General features: G+C 42.2%; 1 protein-coding gene across 2 annotated transcripts in view; it reads right to left on the bottom strand.

Annotated features, from left to right (window-relative positions):
* Nucleotides 1–22342, bottom strand: part of RNF125 (ring finger protein 125) — a 41056-nt gene extending 18714 nt beyond the window's left edge. For both annotated transcript variants that reach the window (XM_028480335.2, XM_007130537.4), the window contains exons 1-2: nt 21864–22342; nt 3100–3253 (exon numbers count right to left, since the gene is read on the bottom strand). In XM_028480335.2, coding sequence (XP_028336136.1) covers nt 3100–3253; nt 21864–22027 — 318 coding nt within the window. In that variant the 5' untranslated portion in view covers nt 22028–22342. The remainder of the gene's footprint in view (nt 1–3099; nt 3254–21863) is intronic.
* Between the last annotated feature and the right edge of the window lie 2311 nt (nt 22343–24653).

Here is a 24653-nt window from a genome sequence, read left to right as displayed (position 1 = left end):
TATACATTCAGATTTCCTAACTATGAGGGATCTGTTGCTAAATAACACATACTCTACTAAATGTGTCATTAGAAACTCTGATAAGATCTTGTGCTAAAGGAAGCTCTGTACAGCTGTAAGGTGGCCGACCCACCCTGCTTCATTTTGCCCAAGCTATGGAAGTTAAACCTCAGACATGAAATCTACCATGTCAAGAAAACAGTTATAACTGTCACAAAAGACAACAATAAAAGCAAATGGGGGGCTTCCCTGGTGGCACAGTGGTTAAGAATCCACCTGCCAATTCAGGAGACACGGTTTCGATCCCTGGTCCGGGAAGATCCCACATGCCGCAGAGCAACTAAGCCCATGTGCCACAACTACTGAGCCTGCACTCTAGAGCCTGCGAGCCACAACAAAGAGTAGCTCCCGCTCGCCGCAACTAGAGAAAGCCCGCACACAGCAATGAAGACCCAACGAAGCCATAAATAAACAAACAAACAAATAAATAAATAAGCAAATGGAAAAGTAAGAACAAATCCTTGCTTTATAACTATCCATCTAAAAAGATGTAAAAGCTAGGACCGATCTAGGCATCTGTCTTAAAACAGACTGTTTGGGACTTCCCTGGTGGTGCAGTGGTTAAGAATCCGCCTGTCAATGCAGGGGACACGGGTCTGGGAAGATCCCGCTTGCCACGGAGCAGCTAAGCCCATGTGCCACAGCTGCTGAGCCTACACCCTAGAGCCCATGTGCCACAACTACTGAAGCCCACGTGCCTAGAGCCCTTGTCCCACAACAAGAGAAGCCACCGCAATGAGAAGCCCACGCACTGCAACGAAGAGTAGCTCCGCTCGGCAACTAAAGAAAGCCCGCACGCAGCAACGAAGACCCAACGCAGCCAAAAATAATTACTTAATTAATTAATTAAAACAACAACAACAACAACAACACACTGTTTTAAAACTTTTAACATCCAACTTTGCACATCAGTGCTCTCTCATCTTCTTATGACTTTTGTTAAAAGTTTCTTTCTTCTTCTTTATATTCCTTGATCAACAAAGAGACACATTGCTCATATAAATTAGCAATCTGGGGACTATGTCCTGACAGATGAATTAATAAATTCCTAAAGCGTCTACCCCAGACACAAAACTGTGAAAGCCATTGTCAGAGGTGGCAGAAGAAGCACAAGCCACTGAGCTTGCGCTAAAGGTGCTTATCATCTAATGGAGGAAAAACAAACAAACAAAAGATGTGAAGACAAGCAGACAGGAAACCGTTGGATACTGGGGACTGGAATACTAAAGCCAGGCTCATGGAAGGGAGGTAAGGAGGACTCTGAACAGTAAGAAGAGTTGAAAATGGCTATAGAAGCAATGGCAGTATTCCTGACAAGAGGAAGAGACAGATACAAGAAATACCTCAAAGGAAAGATCAAAATACTTGTGAATAATCAGAAACGCAGGGGGGTGAAAAAAGGAAGGGGATCTCCACCCAGGATAACTGAGAGAATGCTCTTGTTTCTGACAGGTACCAAAGGTGGGATAAAGAACTGGAAGACAAAATAATACCCTGAGTTTGATTTTGTGCATGTTGAATTTTAAATGATGGCAAAATAGCAAAGTAAAAATAATCAGTAATGATATTAAGAATGTGAAAAGCTATTGATTTTGAGCATTTACTATGTTCCACGGTACTAAAAGCCACTTACATTTTGTTGTTTACCTTTACAACCACTCTGTGACACGAGCATTACCTTTTCCCCTCAATTTAAAAGAGTCAAACAAAAACTTAGATTAATAACTTGCCCCAAATCACAAAGAGTAAGGGAGAGAATTAGTGTTTAATCCCAGGATGTCTGACTCCAAAGACCATGCATGGATTCCGTAATCAGGCAGCCACGAATAGATTTTTGAGTCTTACAAATTATTCAAAAATGCATTGAGCATTTATTATGTGCCAGTCACTCTTCAAAGTGCTGGGTATACAGCTGTCAATAAAATAGTCATGGTCCTTACCCTCATGGAATCTTGTGGAGATAATGGATAATGGACATTAAATTTTAAAATTCACAAAAGCATAATTACAAATGGTGATAAGTGCTATGAAGAGAAAGCACAGACTGCTAAGAGAAAGTGTAACAGGCTATATTTTAGATGAACAATCAAGAAAGGTTCTCTAGAGAAATTTAGATCTTCAGTACACGATCTCTCTTTTGAACTCTAGACTGGTAATACCTAAATATCCTTCCGTTAGCAGTTCAAATTTAATGTATCTAAGACTTAACTTTGTGGATTCTTCTCAAAATTTGCTCGCCATATTAGCACCTTCACCTACTCATCTCAGAAGCTTGGGGAGCATTTTGATACCTGACTGTCACTCACCTCCACATCCAGTTAATTATCAATTTCCTTCAATCCCTCTCCAGAATACACCTTGAAACAACTTCTTATTCCATACCTCATGCTATTACCCTAACCCAGCTTCCTTAACACCTATCCTAAAATCCACTAAATTGGCTTCACCAATTCTGCTTTTGCCCCCTCCAAACCATTTTCCACTCACATGCTACAGTGATATCTTAAAAATATAAACCTGATCAAAAGCTTATACTTTTTCTATGACTCACTATTGCATTTAAGATAAATCTAGAATCTTTGTCACAGCTTCTAAGACCTCACATGATCTAACCAGGCTAGCATAGTAACAACGGAGGAAAACTGCAACAAGGAGGGAGATAAATACTGCAAAGCCCAGAACAGTAGAGATGGAATTATGCCACTGGAATTGAAAATAAAGCTATTCATTGGGTGGGCTGCAACAGCATAGCAGGAATGGAGGCCACATAATAGGGGGTCATGGGAGTAATGGGAAGAGAGGGAATGGAGGTGGTCAATGAAAGCATTTGTTTGAAAAATTAGGCGATGGTCGGCATCAGGTGACTGCTGTCCAGCAGCCCATACATAGGAAACCAGAGGAAAGGAAGAGAGGCTGAGACAATAAACTTTGGAAAGTTGGGGTAGGATGAGGTCAAAGGCGTAGGTGAAATGACTGGCTGCAAAACAATTTTCTCAGAGTTCTAAGCCGGTAACTATGAGCAAAGGCAGGGTCACATACCAGGGTGTCACACTCGGTGCAATTCTGGAACTTGGATTTCATTTTCTTGGCTACATCAGTTGCTGGAACTCCTTCAGAAGGAAGATATGCCCGGCAGTAAGGACAGGTCCACTTATTGTTCTTGAGACTGGTAGCAATGCAAGAACGGCAGAATCTACAGGACACAAACCAAGAACACATCACTTTCCTTACAGTATAAAGGAGCCACCACTAGGTGTTCATTTATGGAAACTGTATTTTAATGACACCTTGTACACTAAGAGCTGTTCTGCCAAACGAAAGCTCCATCTGCATCCTACAGCTGCTGGGGAATCTCTTACCTTCCCTGCAAGACCTCCCTGGGGCCACACGTTCTCACCACGTGTGCTGCACACATTTAAACAGAAGGTGACAGACAAAGTGGTGAAACATTCTTCCTACAAACAGAATGAAAACTATAACTCAAATATTGCCAGCCATAAAAAAGAATGAAATAATGCCATTTCAGCAACATGGATGGACCTAGAGATGATCATACTAAGTGAAGTAAGTCAGAGAAAGACAAATATCACATGGTATCACTTATATGTAGAATCTAAAACAATGATACAAATAAATTATTTACAAAACAGAAACAGACTCACAGACATAGAAAATAAACTTATGATTACCAAAGGGGAAAGGGGGAGGGAGGGACAAATTAGGAGTTTGGGATTAGCAGATACATACTACTATATATAAAATACGTAAACAACAAGGACCAACTGTATATGTATAACACAGGGAACTACATTCAATACCTTAATAACCTATAATGGAAAAGAATCTGAAAAAGAACATATCTATATCTATATCTATGCGTGTGTATAAACGAATCACTTTCCTGGATACCTGAAACTAACACAACATTGTATATCAACTACACTTCAAAAAACCCCCCTATAACTCAAAGGATATCTAATGTGTTCTTTCTTTTCTTTAATCCTATTTTACCTTAAAATCTGTGGGGCTGGGGGGAATAGGTCTTTGCTCTGTGAGATTCTGTGTGTTAGATAAGAAAATAGCAGCAAGTTGAGGAGATAAAAATATGAAACACGTTAAAATCTTCATAAAATAATTTTAAACTCATCCTCAGATGCAGGAAATTATCTAATCAAAACTACCACTTTAGGAATGTCCTCCACGTCAAGAAATATATTCTCTTAACACAGTCAACAGAATTCACAGAAAATCTTGACCTATCTATGGGAGCTGCTGAAGGCTACATGTGCACAGAACTAAAAGTGAGCATTTCAATAGGTTATACACATTAGCATGAGCTGACAGCTCTTAACTCAGCATGTAATATATATTTGCAAATATTTACACACGGCAAAAGTTAAGCTGTTTAAGTAAACTATACATACTGAAAAGTTCATATATCATAGGTATACATACAGCTGAATGAAGTTTCACAAACAAAATTCCTAGTATATTAGCCATTACTGATTCTTTCTTTTTTAAAAAATTTATTTATTTTCATTTTTAGCTGCGTTGGGTCTTCGTTGCTGCGCGCGGACTTTTCTCTAGTTGCGGCAAGCAGGGGCTACTCTTCGTTGCGGTGCGCGGGCTTCTCATTGGGTGGCTTCTCTTGTTGCAGAGCACGGGCTCTAAGCACGCGGGCTTCAGTAGTTGTGGCACGCGGGCTCAGTAGCTGTGGCCTGCGGGCTCTAGAGCGCAGGCTCAGTAGTTGTGGCTTGCGGGCTTAGTTGCTCCGCGGCATGAGGGATCTTCCCGGACCAGGGCTCAAACCTGTGTCCCCTGCATTGGCAGGTGGATTCTTAACCACTGTGCCACCAGGGAAGCCCAGCCATTACTGATTCTTAAAAGTATTCTCTTCTGCCTCTGTTATAAAATTCTTATATGCACACAGAGGATGCTTACGTCTGCACTGTTCTTTAGGCATCTGCTTGATGTTGATGCCTGCCCAGCACCCATTTCCCCTTTTTCTTGCCATAGCATGCTGATTTTGCTCTGCAGGAACTACACTCTTATATGAGATACAATTTGGTGGGACCTCAATCCAGGTGCCCATAATCCCCTGAAGGCAGAGCGCCTAATGTCGGCCACACTAAGTAAACCCTCTCTCTGGGAGGTGAATACTAAACAGAGTGACATAAAGACTGATTCAGCAACAACTTGATAGGACTATTCTGCTCTTTATTTAGAACCCCAGATCTGCCTGGGTTCCTACCCTTCTCTTCCTGGGTGTTTTTGTTATTAATGTCATTTGGTAACTTTATATTTTGATATAATTTCAAATTTGATACACTGCTTTTTTTATTTACAAAATTTTAAAACACTTCCACATACCTTAATTCATTTAACCTTAATAAACCCCTAAGAAAGATCATTATTTTCTTTATAGATGAGGAAACTGAGGTACATAGAGGTTAAGTTACTTCAGCAAGGTCACAGCTACAGAAAGTACCTGAACTTTGTTGACCTTAAGCTGGGGTTTCCTGACTCAGAATTGAGTGATCTATCTTTCCACAACCGCAGCTACCCCAGGTGGAAAGAGTAATACTTTCAGAATCAAAAGACCTAAGTCCTCTGCTGTATTTTACTTCTATCTGCCTCAGGTGATTAATTGTAAGTTCTAAGGCACATTTGTCCTTGCATTTCTTTTAGTCCGTAAGAATTGGTTCTCAAAGTGTAAGCTTTGAAGGGTATTTATTACAAATGGTCCAAATGCTCAACTCATAATTAACATTTCTAATACAACACCTGTGGTTCTGACAGGAATTCTTTGTTTACAAAATTTAGGAGCAAGCAGATAACACTGTGTTTCTTGTCAACTAGAAGTCTTCCCCCCTTTCTCACAGTTGTTTGAGTTGTATGCTAATACAAACAGAAGATGAATATTGGTGCAAAGGGACTTCCCTGGTGGCACAGTGGTTAAGAATCTGCCTGCCAATGCAGGGGACATGCAAAACAAACAAACAAAATATACTGGTGCCAAGCCCCGTGGTAGGCACTGATACACATCAGCTCATTTGACCTCATTTCGCTCTCACAGGAATCCGAAATGCTGCTTTTTCCCCTTACCCTGACTGATAGCAAACTAAAGTTCAGAGAGGTGTAACAACTTGCCGAAGTCACAGAGGCAGAAGATAGTAGTATTTTTATCATCAAACTGTTTTGGGAGAGGCTCAAAGTTTGTAGTCTTTTTTAAAAAAAATACATTTATTTATGTATGTGTTTATTTATTTTTGGCTGCGTTGGGTCTTCATTGCTGTGCGCGGGCTTCCTCTAGCTGCGGCGAGCGGGGGGCTACTCTTTGTTGCGGTGCGCGGGCTTCTCATTGCAGTGGCTTCTCTTGTTGCGGAGCGCGGGCTTCAGTAGTTGTGACTTGCGGGCTCAGTAGTTGTGGCACACGGGCTTAGCTGCTCCGCGGCATGTGGGATCTTCCTGGACCAGGGCTCGAACCTGTGTCCCCTGCATTGGCAGGCAGATTCTTAACCACTGTGCCACCAGGGAAGTCCCTGTAGTCTTCTTAAAGACACTTTAATTCCTCCCAGTGACAAGCAGAGGCAGCAAAGGTTTGAGATCAGTGATGTAGCTGTATAAGCCAGTGGGCTTTACCTAGGGTACATTTCTGCTGTTATTTTATAAATACTTCATACATGTGTTTGTAACTATGATTGATAACCACAACAATGGAAATTCCTAGTAGATATTCATGAAAAGTAGCACACTTGAGGCATTTTTTTTTATTGGCGTAGAGTTGCTTTACACTGCTGTGTTAGTTTCTGCTGTACAGCAAAGTGGCTTGCGGGCTTAGTTGCTCCGCGGCATGAGGGATCTTCCCGGACCAGGGCTCGAACCCTTTGCTGTACAGCAAAGTCACACGTATACACATATCCCCTCTTCCTTGGACTCCTTCCCATTTAGGTCACCACAGAGCATTGAGTAGAGTTCCCTGGGCTATACAGTCTGTTCTCATTAGTTATCTATTTCATATGTAGTAGTGAATATATGTCAGTCCCAATCTCCCAATCCATCCCACCCCACCCTTACCCCCTTGGTATCCATACGTTTGTTCTCTACGTCTGTGTCTCTATTTCTGCTTTGCAAATAAGTTCATCTATACCGTTTTTCTAGATTCCACATATATGGCTTAATATACGATATTTGTTTTTCTCTTTCTGACTTACTTCACTCTGTATGACAGTTTCTAGGTCCATCCAAGTCTCAGCAAATGGCACAATTTTGTTCTTTTTTATGGCTGAGTAATAATCCATTGTATATATGTACCACATCTTCTTTATCCATTCCTCTGTTGATGGACATTTCAGTTGCTTCTGTGTCCTGGCTATTGTAAATAGTGCTGCAATGAACACTGGAGTACACGTATCTTTTTGAATTATGGTTTTCTCTGGTTATATGCCCAGTAGTGGGATTGCTGGGTCATATGGTAGTTCTATTTTTAGTTTTTTAAGGAACCTCCATACTGTTCCCCATAGTGGCTATATCAATTTATTGAGGCATTTTAAAAATCAAGTCCCTCCCTATAACCCCCCCCCACTAAGTCTGTACAGTGGTGTTAATCTGTGGCATGAAACTCTCAAATGAGCATTATATAGATGTCGTTGCATTATGTGAGAATATTAGTTGCAAATCCGGTAGATTAGTCAATTAACTGTACTTTTAATAGAAGTGATTATGAACTGGAGAAAACACATCTCAAGATCAAGGTGTTTTGGAACAGATTGAACTTACTGATTATGAGTATATAAAAACCACAACTTTTAGAAGTGTTACCATGGAAAGGTACTGGATGCTGCTGCACCTCAAGCCTCACTTTCTGGGGTGCAGAAGCAAGACTGCAGAACTGCTTAGTTCAAAAGATCTGAGGGGAACATTCTCTCCTTAAAGGTACAGTTATCAAATTCAAGTCATGAGAGCTGAAGCATCTACCATCATTATCCTAGCACCTTGGCATGAAAAGTATACAAGTGATCATTTTTGAATTGTCTAATCAGAATCCTCACAGGGCTATTCAGCTTTAGGTAATATATATTATATAACAGGACACAGAGACAAGATAACTCTAAACTAAAACCTCTTAGAAAGCAAAGTGTAGAAGTGTATATAGAGTGTGAGCTTCTTACAGGTTTGTAGATATGTAAAAACATCTAGGGTAAAGAAAATAAGAACATTTGCCTACCTGTTGGAAAAATGGGAACTGGAAAGAAAGGGGTATATGGTAGAAGAAGGGTATTTTCACTGTTGAATTTTAAGTGTGAACCGTATAACCTTATTACCTACACAATAAACAATTCTTTTAAAAAGTTAATTACCTACAACCACTTGGGATAAATGGTCTGGTAGTGTCTGATAAAACAAAACTTACAGGCACCCCTTGACCCTGCAGTACCAAGCCCATGTTTTACTCGAGAAGTTAAAAAATATATCCATTTGTATTCAGATGGAATGTTTTCACAGTAGACCCAACCTGGAAATAACCCAGATATTTATCAACAAGAAAATGAATAAACAACCCATGGCACATTCCTACAATGGAATACTACACAGCAATAAAAAAGAACAAATTACTGCTACAAGCCATAACATGGATGACTCTCAGAGACATACTAAGAAGCCAGATACATGAACTTATCTACGAAACAGAAACAGACTCACAGACATAGAGAACAGACTTGTGGTTGCCAAGGGGGATGGGATGTGGGGGAGGGATGGATTGGGAGTTTGGGATTAGCAGATGCAAACTATTATATATAGAATGGATAAGCAACAAGGTCCTACTGTATAGCACAGGGAACTGTATTCAATATCCTGTAATAAACCATAATGGAAAAGAATATGAAAAAGAATATATATAAATATATGTAACTGAATCACTTTGCTGTACACCAGAAACTAACACAACATTGTAAATCAACTATACTTCAATAAAATAAATTTTTAAAAAAGAAGCCAGACACAAGAAAGTACATCTGTGTAATTCCACTTATTTGAAATTTTTGAATAGGCAAAACTGATCTATGATAGGGAAAAAAATAACACAACGGTGATTGCCTACGGGGGTACATGAACGGGGATGGCTGGGAAGGGGCATAAGGGAACCATAAGGGGGGTAATGAAACATTGGTCAAAGCTCTGCAAATGTTATACCTAGGATGTATGCATTTCACTCTATGTGTAATTTACCTTTAAAAAATCCCATAAACAAATTGTGAACTCTGGTTAATATTATGCATGCTGATATGAGAAGGGGTAGAGTGTGCTGATCTTTGTAACCTACTCTAAAATGCATCAAAAAATAAGATGGATTGATGGATGGATAGGTATGTGATAAAGTGAGAGGTAAAAGCAAATACGGCAAAATTAACAATTGTAGAAATAGGTATGGATATATGGTTTTTCACTGTACAATTCTTTCAACTTAGCTGTATGTTTGACATTTTTCATAATAAAATGTTAGGGAAAATTAACCACCTTACTATGACTTACATTTTCTTTACTTTTCAGAAAAATTTAGTTGGAAAACCGGGAAGGGAAATGCTTGGAGGATGAGAGACCTGAAATATTTAATAGAATGTGATTTGAAGAGAAAAACATTTTTAAAAATGATATTTTTAAGAGCATCCAAATTCACTGTGAGGAAAAGATTACTTGCATTTATGATTATTTAAATAAATTTAAAGAGCACAGAACAATTTGAAAGACAATATAAGGCTGAAGGGAGAGAAAACGAAACTTTGAAAAAATGAATTCGTGTGGCTTTTAGCAAGAACAGTTATTACATGGTTATAATGAAGATTTATAAAACATGCACAAGTCTCCCCAGACCCAACCATAGAAGCATGCATTCACTAACGAAATTTTCACTAATAGTTTATGATTGCCAATGTTTGACATGCCAGAGATGAAACCATGGCAGTGCCCGAGGTCCCTGCTCTCAAGAGTTCTAGAGGGAGGAGAGAGGAAATGAGCAGGTAAACAAAAAGACTGGCAAACCATAAATGCTCTGAGAAGAATAAAACAGTTGACAACAAAAATTGAGTGGGTGGGGCAGAGCGAGCAGTGAGATGGGGGGTCCCTGAGAGGACATTTGAAGGCATCAGTCTTGGGAAGATCTGGGAATGGTTTTCCCAGCTGAAAACAGGGACCATTCTGCTGAGGTACAGAAAGCCAGCGTGGTGGAAATGCAGGGGGCCCAGGGGAGGGTAACTGGCAATATGTGGGACAGTAAGGTAGGTAGGAGACCAACCATAAAGCCAGAGCTAAGCGTGATGGGAAGGCACTGGAGGGTTTTAAGTGGGAGAGTGATACGACTTGATTTACATTACATAGATCACTGGCTCCTGTGTGAAGAATGGATTACAGAGGTATGAGTCATGGCTCAGAGTCCAGTGTTAATTCCATTGTAAGCGTTGGTTCAAGAGAGGATGGTGGCTTAGCCCAGCAAAGGAGCAGTAGACAGTGTAAGTGGACAGACAGATTTAGGATTGATTTGGGAAGCAGAGGCAAAAGGGCTTACAGTATACCAAATGACAACAAATATATGCCCCATTATGCTAAGTGAAAGAAGTCAAATACAAGACTATTTACTGTATGACTCCAAAGCTCAGTGACAGAAAGCTGATGGGGTTGCCTGGGGCCCAGGAGTTTGGGGAGTGGATTGATTGTAAAGGATTCGAGGGAACTTCTTAGGGTAATGGAACTAACTCTTCTAGATCTTGTTTGTGGTGGTGGTTATAGGATTGTATACAATTATGTACTGTATCACCTCAATAAAGCTGAAAAACGCAACCCAACTAAACAAAAAATGCCCCAGTGACAACAGGTCAGTAACAACACTGCATGAGAATCACAGAAATACACACAGCACAGAACCATTCAGAATCCTGTAGGGGTCCCTCCCACACAGCCCCAGGTACAGAGTAGCTACTCAGTAAATGGTCAGTAGATTGAAATAACTAAATCAGTTATGAGGAATGGGCCAAAGGGGAATTTTCTGGGCAGGGCCCAATGTTCCCATTAATAAATAAGTGTTGTGTCTTTCCGGAAGAACCCAAGGGGTAAAAATCAACACAAACCCCAGAGATAAGAAATTCCTATTTGTCCCCCTCTCCCCCTCCATAAGGTGGCTGAGAATGACGAATCACAACAGACATGATCAAAATTAGGAGAATGTAGGGGAAAGATAGAAGTCAACTGCATTTTTTTTAAAGACCAATTTAATGTTTTCAAAAATTCTGAATGAGTTGTCGTTGCCTTTTTTTTTGGCCATACCTTGTGGCATGCGGGATCTTAGTTCCCTGACCAGGGATAGAACCCGTGCCCCCTGCAGTGGAAGCACAAGTTGTCATAGCTTTAAAATCAGATTTCACACACAAATTCAAATTTCTGGCTTCTCTTGAAAAGCTAAGTCTCCTGCAACTCTGGACTCATTTCCCACGTGGCCACTTGGATCGGTGGTGCCCCTTCCTGTAGATACCCATCCTCCTTGCTCACTCACACCCCTTGCCTCCCGCCCCTGCTGAGTTTGCAGCTCCTGATGACTTCAATCAGGAACCAGATAATGACTCTAAGAACTTTAAAACCAGCTGGGAACTTAATTATCCCATCCCCATTGTTTATTTTATTAACCACTTTCTGTTTCTCTAATTAAGTGGTTAGCAATAAAACTCATATAAGTAAAGGGCGGCAAGGTATTGGAGGAAAATGGGGAAAGGGTTGCTGAGGACACTGGGTAAAGTTATGCACGCAATCTTAAGGGGGAAAACTGCACCCTAAGTATAGGAGAATTAAAGAGGAAAGGGCTATATTAGGGACTCCATGGGGCCTAGGGCTAGACAGGCAAAATAAGTAGCCAGAGGTGTTCCCTAAATGTGGTTCTGGAAGAAGCCCTCGGCAACATGTGGTTGGTCTAACATTTTCGTTATGTTCTCAACACTGGGCTGCCTCACTGTGGGTAGGCCAATATGAAGCTGAATGAAAATCTTGGGCTCCCTTGGGAAGCTGGAACATATAAATAGAATAAGGGGAGTTGCAATTGTTATTCAAAGGGAGGATGAGAGTCTGGGGCTAAAATACTCCAATATAGGACACTACACACACACACATACACACACAACCAGTCTCCCTCTTCAGCGATCCAGTGATGGATTGATCAGCCTGGACAGTCCCAGGCGCAGCTATTCTTAGAGCACAGGCCTTCAGCCACTGTCCCTCAAGATTTCCTTGGAGGTGTTTATGTATTCAATTAGGTTACGCTCAAAGTCCATCCTGGGAATCATTCAGCCTCCAAAAATTGACTGTGCATATCTCTACACTCCTTTACATGTTGATTTTTATATTTAGCCCCCTAAGGAAAATTTTATTTCCTTTAATCTACAGTCTTAGAGGGGTGCCTCTCTATAACCCTCAAACACTGTCCTCAACTTGCAGTATCTTACTGTCAATTAAATAGGGTTATCTGAGGCTGTACTTCTCAAATCTTAAAATGCATATAAATCACATGGGCATCTTGTGAAAATGCAGATTGCGATTCAGCAGATTTGAGTTGGGGGCTGAGATTCTGCAATGCTGCTGGTCCTAGGACCAGTAGCCAGGTGCTAAAGAGAATCGTGGTGTAAAACTCAGTCTGGTACATTATTTAGGTTCTGTTTGCTGGAGAATATGTAATTTAATAGATCACTAATATTTAATGTGCCTACGACAACACTAATGTTGCTAAGTAACACAGAGCAGTCCAACCACCAGATGAGGCAAATTTCAGGCCAGCTTATTACATCTTTCTAAAATTCTCAATAATACAGGCACAGATGAGTAACCCTATAAAAGGAAGGGAGTTCAAAAACTATCAGGGGACTCCTATCTGTGACTCAAACTCCCTAGTACCAGCTGGCTGGCACTATGAAATGGTTGTCGAAAGTTGTGCTCACCAAAGTATCCAAATTTTGTCTTTTTTTTAAAAAAATAAATTTATTTTGTATTTATTTTTGGCTGCATTGGGTCTTCGTTGCTGCACGTGGGCTTTCTCTAGTCGTGGCGAGCAGGGGCTGCTCTTTGTTTTGGTGAGCGGGTTTCTCATTGCAGTGGCTTCTCTTGTTGCGGAGCACGGGCTCTAGGCATGCGGGCTCAGTAGTTGTGGCTTGAGGGCTCTAGAGCGCAGGCTCAGTAGTTGTGGTGCACGGGCTCAGTTGCTGCACGGCATGTGGGATCTTCCCAGACCAGGGCTCGAACCCGTCTGTGTCCCCTGCATTGGCAGGCGGATTCTTAACCACTGCGCCAGCAGGGAAGCCCCAAATTTTGTCTTATTATTATTATTTTAAAATTTATTTATTTATTTTTGGCTGCATCAGGTCTTAGCTGCAGCACGAATCTTTCATTGCAGTGCACAGGCTCCTGGTTGCAGCACTTGGGCTTCCCTCCAGTAGTGGCACCCGGGCTCCAGAGCACGTGGCTTCTGTAGTTGCGGTGCGCGGGCTCAGTAGTTGTGGCACACATGTGGGATCTTAGTTCCCCGACCAGGGATCAAACCCGCGTCCCGTGTATTGAGAGGTGGATTCTTAACCGCTGGTCCACCAGGGAAGTCCCCCAAATTTTGTCGTAGAGTCATTCATTAATTCAAAATACTTAACACCTACTAAGCACCAGACCTTAAAGGAGTGGCAATGCTGAAAGTAGCATTCCTTTATTAGAACAACGACTCTCAAGAGTTTTGGGTCTTGATGGTACAAAAGACTCCAATCATCCTATTTTAAGTGATGCTTATCCAAGTACATTAGAAGGAGGAAGCATTCTATATACATTTGTTTTAGCATCAGGGGCCTGGATGATTTCACCTTAAAATCAAATCACAGGTCAACAGGCACATGAAAGGATGCTTAAGATTGCTAATCATCAGGGAAATGCAAATCAAAACCACAATGAGATATCACCTCACACCTGTCCAGAATGGCTATCATCAAAAAGAACACAAATAACAAATGTTGGAGAGGATGTGGAGAAAAGGGAACCCTCATACACTGTTGGTGAGAATGTAGATTGGTGCAGCCACTGTAAGAAAACGGTAAGAAAGTTTCTCAGAAAACTAAAAATAGAACTACCCTATGACTCAGCAATTCCACTCCTGGGTATATATCTGAAAAAAATGAAAACACTAATTTGAAAAGATACACACACCCCAATGTTCATAACAGCATTATTTACAATAGCTAAGATATGGAAGCAACCTAAGTGTCCATCAACAGATGAATGGATGAAGAAAAGGAATGGACTCCTACTGAGCCAGAGAAAAGGAACAAAATTTTGCCATTTGCAGCAACATGGATGGACTTGGAGAGCATTATGCTAAGTGAAATAAGTCAGACAGAATAAGACAGATACTGTATGATATCACATGTGGAATCTTAAAAATACAACAAACTAGAGAATATAACAAAAAAGAAGCAGACTCACAGAGAACAAACTAGTGGTTATCAGTGGGGAGAGGAAAGGGGGAGGGGCTCTTTAGAGGTAGGGGATTAAGAGGTACAAACTATTAGGTATAAAATAAGCTACAAGGATATATTGTACAAAACGGGGAATATAGCCAATATTTTATAACTAAATGGAGTATAACCTTTAATAATTATGAATTACTATACTGTACACCTGTAACATATAATATTGTACAGCAACTATACTTCAAAAAAAAATCAAATCACAGGTCAAATATCAGGTCAACATAAGCTGCAATCAGATGGGAACCTTCCACAAACTCCCACTACTTCAATTCAACTACTTGCATCTGTGCCCATTTAATATTCTAGATCCTCTTAAACGGATGAACTGTCCATTATCCTGCGTAAGGCCAAGCCCCCCACTGTAAATCCTAGCCTTGCAATTCTCTCCTCTCCTGTGCATCAAAATTTCCCTCACTATTGGTTCATTTCCATCAGCATACAAAATATTCCATTCTTCCTTTAAAAGAAAATTCTCTCCATCCCACTTCTTTTTCCAGATACTGCCCAATTTCTCTCTTCCCTTTGCCTCTAAACTTCATGAAAGGGCTTTCTCTACTCCCCATCTCTATCACGTACTCGACCTTTAAAGCAGCACTGGATTCAGCGGGTCCCTCTTTCCTGGAAAATACTTCTTGCACTCACTCAGCCTCCAGGACACCTGGAGGTTTCCTTCCTCTCCTTTGGCTGCTGCTTTTCTGGCTTCCATGTCCCAGCTTCTTCTTCTTCTTCTTTTTAAAATTATTTATTTATTTATTTGGTTGTGCCGGATCTTAGTTGTGGCAGGCGGGCTCCTTAGTTGCGGCCTGCGAACTCTTAGTTGCAGCCTGCGAACTCTTAGTTGCGGCATGCGTGTGGGATCTAGTTCCCTGACCAGGGATCGAACCCGGGCCCCCTGCCTTGGGAGTGCGGAGTCAACCACTGCGCCACCGGGGAAGTCCCCATGTCCCAGCTTCTAAATATCGGTGGGCACCGCTGCTCAGTCCTTGGACCTCTATTCTTTTCTAACTATACTTAACTCCTTGATGAGCTCATCCAGTCCCATGGATTTATATCGAGTATATGTTTATGATTCCCAAGTTGATTACCTACAGCCCAGCTCCTCCTCTGAACTCCAAGCTCACATATCCAATTGTCCACTCAACAGCTCCACTCGGTTGTCTGAAACTTGGCTTGTCAGTAACTGAACTCTTGACTTAAACGTGATCTTCACCCCCGTCCTCTTAGTCTCTCCCATCTCATTAAGAGCGGCTCCAGCCTTCGCTCAGGCCAAGCACTTTGCAGCCATCCTTGATTCTTCACTTTCTTCCACACTCTGCATCAAATCCATTGTGTTACCGGCACCTTCAAAGATATCTCTATAGTCCTGCTATTCTCACCACCTCCACCGTCCCCATGCTGGTCCCGTCCTCTCCCACCTGGATTACTACGGTGGCCTCTGAACTCAGTCTCCTCAGCTTGCTCCTCCCTCTACAGACTATTCTCAGCAGCCCGAGAGATGCTTTTAAATCAGCTCAAGCCATGAATCTGCTCAAAATCCTCACTCAGAGGAAAAGGCACCACTGGTGTCCCCATACCAGTCAAACTAGCTTCCTCACCTCCTGCTTTCCTCTGGACCAACACTGTACAAAATAAGGCCCTGTTTATTAAGAGTTCATGCTTAATTAAGAATAGAAATTGAGAGAAGTAATATTTAGAAAATTGTATAGGAATCTGACAGAGTAATCTAATAACAATTTTTCCAATGACGGCTTGTATTTTATATATCTTTTTTTTTTTTTTTTATTGGCCGCACTTCATGGCTTGTGGGATCTTAGTTCCCCAACTAGGGACGGAACCCGGGCCACGGCACTGAAAGCACCGAGCCCTAACCACTGGACTGCCAGGGAACTCCCTATCTTTGGTATTTTTAAATTTCATTTTTCCACAATACATTTTTTATTTTATAAAATTATTCGTCTGTGATGGGCTGGAAATTAAAACAAAACACTTCAGAGGTTCTTTACAACAGATAATTTAAGATGCACTGCTCTAAATATCTTAATATTGCAACTCCCACATACTTCCTATCTCACTTCTTTGTCTTATTTTTTTTAATCCTTAACACTATATAACAAACTAGATACTTAACACCTGTATCTTGTTTATTGTCCATCTTCCACATAAGAATGCAAACTCTAAAAGGATAAGCCTTTGTGTCTGTGTGCTCAGCACAGAGCAGGCCACGTTGGCTGGATCAAAAAACGAATGCACCCCATGCAATAGTAGGTCTAACGAAACAACCCACAGCAAACTAAAATGATAATGATGAAGCTAAATGAACAATGATTTTAATTTTAAGAAAACTGTGGATTCCTACTGTCTGCTTTAGCAACGTGTAGGTGTGTGCATGGCTGCCTGATAGTCAGGCTTCTTAAGAGAATTCTGAAGTGTCTTCTAGTAAAACCTGATAATGATCTAATTTTTGGTTTTGATCACCAGATTTTAATAACCCTTAAAAGCCTGTTGAAAAGATGTGATGGTTAGTCTTTTGTATCAACTTAGCCAGCCTATAGTACTCAGTTTAATTCAACACTTAAGCAAATCTTGCTGTGAAGGTATTTTGTAGATGTGGTTAACATCTATAATCAGTTGACTTCAAGTAGAGCCATTATCTGCAATAATGTAAATCAATTCCTTAAAATCAATCTCTCTCTCTCCATATATTTATATATAACCTATTGGTTGTTTCTCTGGAGAATCCTCACTGATAGAAAATATGTATAAATATCTATAATAAATAATAGGATAAGTAGCTTTAATCTTAGGTTTAAAAGAAGTCTTTGGGATTGTGTACCTCATGTAAGAATGAAAGCACTGTCGGCTTTGGAAGTGAGAAGAGTAAAGGGAGTCAAAAGGTACAAACTTTGAATTATAAAATAAGTAAGTCATGGGATGTAATATACAGCATGGTGACTATAGTTAATAATACTGTATTGCTTATTTGAAAGATGCTAAGAGAGTAGATCTTGGGACTTCCCTGGTGGCACAGTGGTTAAGAATCCGCCTGTCAATGCAGGGGACACCGGTTCCATCCCTGGTCTGGGAAGATCCCACATGCCGCAGAGCAACTAAGCCCATGCACCACAACTACTGAGCCCGTGTGCCACAACTACTGAAGCCCACGTGCCTAGAGCCCGTGCTCTGCAACAAGAGAAGCCACTGCAATGAGAAGCCTGCGCACTGCAACGAGGAGTAGCCCCCGCTCACCCCAACTACAGAAAGCCCGCGTGCAGCAACAAAGACCCAACGCAGACAAAAATTAATTAATTAATTAATTAGGAAAAAAGAGAGAGTAGATCTTAAAAGTTATCATCACAAGAAAGAAAAATTTTATAACCATGTATTCTGACAGATGTTAACTAGACTTTTGGTGGTGATCATTTTGCAATATTTACAAAAATCGAATCATTACGCCATACACCTGAAACTGTTATATGTCAATTTTACCTCAATAAAAATTTTAATATAAAATAAAATACACTAAAATTTTTTAAAAAAAGAATGAAAGCACTGATGTCTATTTCTGGGTCAGTTTATAACACATCAGGAAACCCTCAGACTCTACTTAGAGAACCATGAATTTGATGCTCATACTTGACCACAAATGGAACGTTTTAATCCATTTACCATCAAGCAGAATTATCTTCAACAGTTTCATTTTAAAAAATTAGGCAAATTCTGTGACTTGGAGCAACTCAACCCAACTCAGGTCTACGGCGATGTGGCTCTTTGTACTGTATGGTCTGCTCTGGTTTGTATTTAACTCTCTTAGGCCCATTCTCAACCTCTTGACCCTTTTTGGTAACTCCCTTAGCTCCAGCCTTGAGCTCTGTCCCTAAACCCACTTTCCCAGTGCCTTTGGGACATTTCCATTTAGATGTCTCCCTATCAGACTGCTGTACATTCAACAGGCCTAATTGTGAGTTCATTAACTTCCTCCTGAGCTAAACTCTGTCCCCCTATATCTCTGTCTTCGACTTTTGTCTCCCTTGGTATATACCATACCAAATTTCTTGAAAATTTCTTTTAAATGTAAATCAGATTCCGTTTTAGTTTCCCTTATGCAGTTTCAACTCATCTACTCCCTCTTTTCCCAGCTCACTGTTAATAGAAAAAAGGCAGAGGTAGGAAGTCTTTTCCCCCAAATCTACTTTTACAACTGATAATACTGAGATATGAATAACGTCAGTTTGAAATGAGACATTAAAATGGAACTTCTTAAATTAAAGTCCACCAAATTCAAAAAGAATTAAGCTAAAAGTAAGGCTATCTGGGACATCTTGGAAATGTCATAGACTTATCTTTTGTGGCCCAGTTTTATTCCAAAAGAAATATAGAGATAAGAAATAAAACCTGGGGGCTTCCCTGGTGGCGCAGTGGTTAAGAATGCATCTGCCAACTCAAGGGACACGGGTTCGAGCCCTGGTCCAGGAAGATCCCACATGCCGCGGAGCAACTAAGCTCGTGCGCCACAACTACTGAGCCTGCGCTCTAGAGCCCGAGAACCACAACTACCTAACTCCGAACGCCTAGAGCCTGTGCTCCGCAATGAAGAGAACAGAATGAGAAGCCCGCGCACCACAACAGAGTAGCCCCCGCTCGCCGCAACTAGGAAAGCCCGCGCACAGCAACGAAGACCCAGCACAGCCAAAAGTAAATTAATTAATTAATTATATTAAAAAAAGAAATAAAACCTGTTCATGGGTTTTTGCTTGCTTTACGCAATGACTTTGATGGAAATAGAAACTATGTTTTAACACCTGAAACTAACACAACATTGTAAATCAACTATACTCCAATCAAAGTTAAACAACAACAAAAAAAGAAACGTTTTGAGCCTATATTATGGGCTACTTTTACACTTTAAATACTCATAAGAATTCCATTACTCACCTTATTTTACAAATGAAGAAGCTGAGATTCAAAAAGATTAACCAAAGTGGTGATTACACAGCTGGTTAGTGGCTATGAAGCTCTCACTGTTTTACTGCATCACAATACATATATACATATTCATTCAAGGTATTGTTGCCATATTATACTTGCTTGACTTCAAACTAGTTTATAAACAGAAATTAACATAAACAACCTAGTTCAGCAAGTTTGGAAATTAGCTTAAGTATGGGATAATATAGAGGTTTTATTTGCATTTCCTCATTTTCCAATTTAAGTTCAATAGAAGAAAGCAATTCATTTAGGAAGTACGACCGGTGTTAGGAAGGCTCACCATCTCCAGAGAAGGGACTCTAGTTAACATTTACAAAGTGGAAGAGGCCCAAGTAAATTTGCCAAAAGTAGGAATATGGAAATTCTGCCCCCGGCCAGAACAATGGACATAGATTTGTCCATCAAAGAACAGTAAAGTGAGGGAAGGCAATTTGTCCAGCCCTTATTGTGCTACTTCATGACTATTTTTCCAGTTGCTGGTTTCCTATTCACTCTAACAAAGAAAAAGATTAAACAAAGGATTCAACGTTTTGCAAATTTATATTACTCTTTAGCAGAAGCAAAACACTGCACACACTAAGTTATAGCATTCAAAATCCAAACCAGGGAAAACAATCAGATAACAATCTCCAATAGCAAAGTTGCCTCATTCAGTTCTACAAAAGAAAATCTTCCAAGACTTGAGGCCCACTGTGTGTCTTTGGTGCAACCTAAAAGTTTTAGTGCTAATACAGACAAAATTTAAATGTAGGTATCCTGAGGTTATTACTGCTCTGAACTAATCAATGTATTTCATATAGCGCAGTAACATCTTGGCTTCCATCTTGGCCTTGGGGAATTATGTCAACGAGCTACATCTGGACAGCTGGGAAACAACGTCAGTAATCAGACAGAAGGTAAATTAGCCTTGAGTTTAAAGTACAGAGCTGAAACAACAGGCCCTGAAAATATGGCCACAAAAGAATGCCCAGGGACACTTTTTCTTTAAACATTGTGTGCGCTGCAGATTTTTCTCCCGGGCTCTCTGCTGGGCTTTTCAGTGTTGAAAACTGCTTCTCAGATACTAGGCTATAGCTCTCAAGGACCACCTAAGTCCTTTTAAAGACGGCTTGTGCACTTGCATTCATGATTTATGATACTTCTTTTTTCCTGGTAAGCCAGAAAGCACTTACTGCCTCGGGGCTTCATCCAACTAGTTAGTCGGCGGTCCAGAGAAGACATTAAGTGGGTTGCCACTCATGCTCTATGCAATCCCCTCCCCCGCCCGCCCCCCACCAATCTCACCCACACAGTCACACACCCACGCATCCACGGGAAGAAAGCTTTTAAGCAAATAGAACACAAACTCACAGATCTAACCCCTACTATTAGTTACTCAGGCACACGTTAAGGACGTGCCAATTTTATAAAGGGATTTGTTTTTAAACTCTTCCTAGAAACTATCACGGCTGTGCGCTACCAGCGAGTTTTAGTTGGTGTGTACGTGGTTTCTAAGACAGTTATTTTTATCTCTACTTCCTACCGCGGTGGGGAGGCGGTGCGTAAGGCAGGTAGTCTGCAACCTCCTTCACTCGGTTGGCTGTGTTTTAAACTGCTGCATTCACGGGCTTCGGGGTACCGTTCAAGCCGCACACCCAGCCGTGGCGGCTTGTGCAACTCTAACGACTACAGAAAGTCACTTGGACGTTCCCGTTCGATTGATCTTTGAGGGGTTTGGGCGTCTGTGTTGGGAAAGGGAGGTGGGGATGGAAGGACAGTTTGCACAGATCCTTGTTTGCTCAAGAGACCAGCCTCGCGGGCGTTCTAGAACACGTGCGCAGAGCCAGCAAAACAAAACCGACCCGGGTTCCGGGCGGAGAAGGAAGCACCGCCCGATTAACCGAGTGGAGCGGGAACTGCGCTCGGCGGGAGCCCCTGCCTTGGGCCCAGGCGGGTGCTGTTTCTCCAGGCAAGCGCACCCTCCTCAGCCGGCAAACCCTTACTCCCCGCGGCTCTCGCGCCCGGAATTCCCGTCCCAGGGACTCCGCACTTGGGCTGCGGGAGGAGGCGGCTCTACGGGGGCTGCAGGGCCCGCTTGTTGCTGTTTTCTCCTCCTGAAATCCTGTGTCACCTTCCGACTGGGCACTTTCCCCGTGGTCCGCACTCGACGGGTCCAGGTGTCTCCCTGCAGCAGTTTCCTTCAAGCGCCGGCTTCTGAACCCCCCGATCCCCAACGGCTCCGCTAACATCGCCCTCCCCAGGGGGTGGGCGCGCAAATCCAGCTCCCCTGGCACTTACACGTGGCCACAGCGGGTCCGGACGGGGTGGTGCAACACCTCGAGGCAGACGGAGCAGTCGAAGGACGTGACGGGCAGCTCGGGGTCCCCCCTGCGCTCCAGGGCCCGCGGGGTGGCCGAGGCGGGCGCGGATTTTCCGCTATCGCTGCTCAGCACGGAGCCCATCGCTGCGCCTCCGGCCCAGACCGGTGCCAAGAGCCTGGTGCCTGCAGCTGGCTTGTTTTGTTGTCCTGCGGTGGAGGAAGTAAGTCCCGGCCCAGCCGCGATCGCCGCCTCCCAGAGCGCGCAGCCAGCGCAGCCCCGAAGCAGCCTCCGCCGCGGGGCCCAGCCTCGGTCTGCGGCAGGCCGAGTGCGCGGCCGCGCGTCTGAAGTGAGTCTTCGCTCGCTGCCTAAGTCTAGGCTTGGAGGCGGAGGGGGCCGCCGCACCGGGCACGCCGCGACGTCCAGTGGCCCTGGGAGGATTGAAACCTGACACCTCAACTGCAGAGCAGAGGACCCGGGCCGGCAGTGAGGCTTGCAAGCAATCGCCCGCCTCCTCCTTCCGAACCACTGTAGCAAGTGAATGAAAGTGCGGGCGTGGTCCTGTTTGAAGGCGATCAGAGAACACCCACTTGTAAGGTGGTGCTCCTATGGGTCCTGCACTGTTGTAATCATAATAGGTCACAAAGATGATCTACGAGCGTCTCCTAAAAAAGTGCTAATCACCACTTCCGTCATGTAATCAACACTGCATAAACGGAGAGGTAGCGTGCAGTAGTGGAAAGAGTTCTGGGACCTGGATTCGAATCCTAACGCTAGGACAGGGATTCTAGTGCTAAGTCCTAGGGCCCTCCCGACCCCCACCCCGTCCAGTTTCGTCGCCTTAGAATCTCCTGCTGTTTGTATTCCCCTCTCCATCCTCTTTTGAATATTTATGACCAAATATAGCATTTATTAATTCACGCATTTAATAAGGCTTTAATTAAGCCCACTGCATGCCAGACTCCTTTCTGGTGATGGGGACACAGTTCCCAACAAGCAAACAAAATCCCAGTTCTCACAGAACTTACTTAAAAAACATTTTTTTTTGGAGATATAAATTCATGCTCTTTTTATTAAAAAAAAATCCATGGTAATACATAATATACAATACACACAAACGATCATACATAATAATCCTATAAACTTCACCCAGTTTTCCCCAGACTTTACTTTTAATGAGAAGATATAAGTAATCAACAATAAATAAATAAATGAACAACTTCATTTCAGCTGATAAGAGCCAAAAAGAAGATAAAACAGGGAGTGAGGATGGGGGTGGAGAGGGTAAGAAGGTCAGGGAAGACTTCTTGGATGCGGTGACATTTGAGCAGAGTCATGAATAATGAAAAGGAGTCAGCCACTCAGAGATTTAGGAGGAAGCTTGCTAAGCTCTGGGAACAGTGAGCAAGACAAGAACAAAAACAACAACAAAAACCAGAATCAAGGGTGTGGAGCTGGGGCACCACTCCAGCTGGAGGGTGTAAATGGGATGAGATGAGGTAGGAGACGGTCCTGATCATACCCAGTCTTACAGGGCAAGACCAAGAGTTTGGGTTGTATTCCAGGTGCCATGTTTGATTTACTTCCACTGCTGTGTGGTTTGGAAAAGACAGGAACAAAATAAGAATGGAAGCAGAGAAACCAGTTAGGAGGCTACTGAATGAATCCAAGTGAGGATAATAATGGCCCAAACCAGGGAGTCATCTGGGTAGTAGGTGAGAGATGGACAAGTTTGTGATATATTTTAGACAAAGACCTAAATGGGCTTGCTAATGAATTGGATATAGGAGTGAAGGAAAGGTAGCTTTGCTACCTGTAAAAGATAAACAAAAACCTTCCCTTGATCCCACATTTCCCTCAGCTCCTACACTATGTCTTCTTTAAGGCCAAATTTCTTGACCTGATTCTCTACTTTTTAGGTCTTCATTTCTTAATTACTCCATCCTTATGCCATCTCACCTGGGTTCTGAACTGACCACTTTATCTGTCCAAAAACTGCTTCGTCATCAGTGTCACTGGTGGGTGGCTTTTATGTGGATAAATCTAATAGACTCCCTTTAGTCCTTTTCTTGCATCACCTCTCAACTGCATTTGTCAGTGTTGACTGCTCCCTCCTTGTAGAAACACGCTTTGGCTTTCCTTCTTTCTTTCTGGCTGTTCTTTCTCAATCTCCTTCACTGGACTCCCCTGCTCCATGGAAAAGCTAAGTGCTAGGGATCGTAGGATTCTGTCTTGGGACCTTTTCCCTTCTGATCACTCATTCCCTACCTAAGAATCTCAAAAATCACATAGATTCTGTTACCATCTAGATTCCAAACTCTTTATCTTTCCTCTAGGCACTCAAATGCCCAACTGCTTGCTTGATATAATCACCTGGTTGCTTCAGGCACCTTCAACTAAACACCGCCAACAATGAACTCATTATTGTGACTTCCCACCTGTTCTACCTCCAGTTGTTTATTCCTCTCTTAGTAAATGGCATCATAATCTACCAAGTAGTAGCTCAGTCCAGACACCTGGGAGCCATCTTTGATTTCTTCCTCTTCTTCACTCACATTGAATCAATCCCAATCACAGTTCTGCCTCCAATATATCTCTCAACAGTTCTTGAATTGTTTCATTTTTCTCTATTCCCATGGCCAGCCACCACTTACTTTAAACCACTGTGTTCTCTTGTATGACCTGTTGCAATAGTTCCTATCTGCTCCAACTGCAACCACAATTGCCACTGTCCAATCTATTATCCACAATTGCCACTGTCCAATCTATT

The sequence above is a fragment of the Physeter macrocephalus genome, chromosome 19 (genome assembly GCF_002837175.3).
Source record: "Physeter macrocephalus isolate SW-GA chromosome 19, ASM283717v5, whole genome shotgun sequence".
NCBI classification, from domain to species: Eukaryota; Metazoa; Chordata; class Mammalia; order Artiodactyla; family Physeteridae; genus Physeter; species Physeter macrocephalus.
The sequence above is the reverse complement of the archived record's forward strand: the minus strand, read 5'-3'. Positions and strand labels throughout refer to the sequence as shown.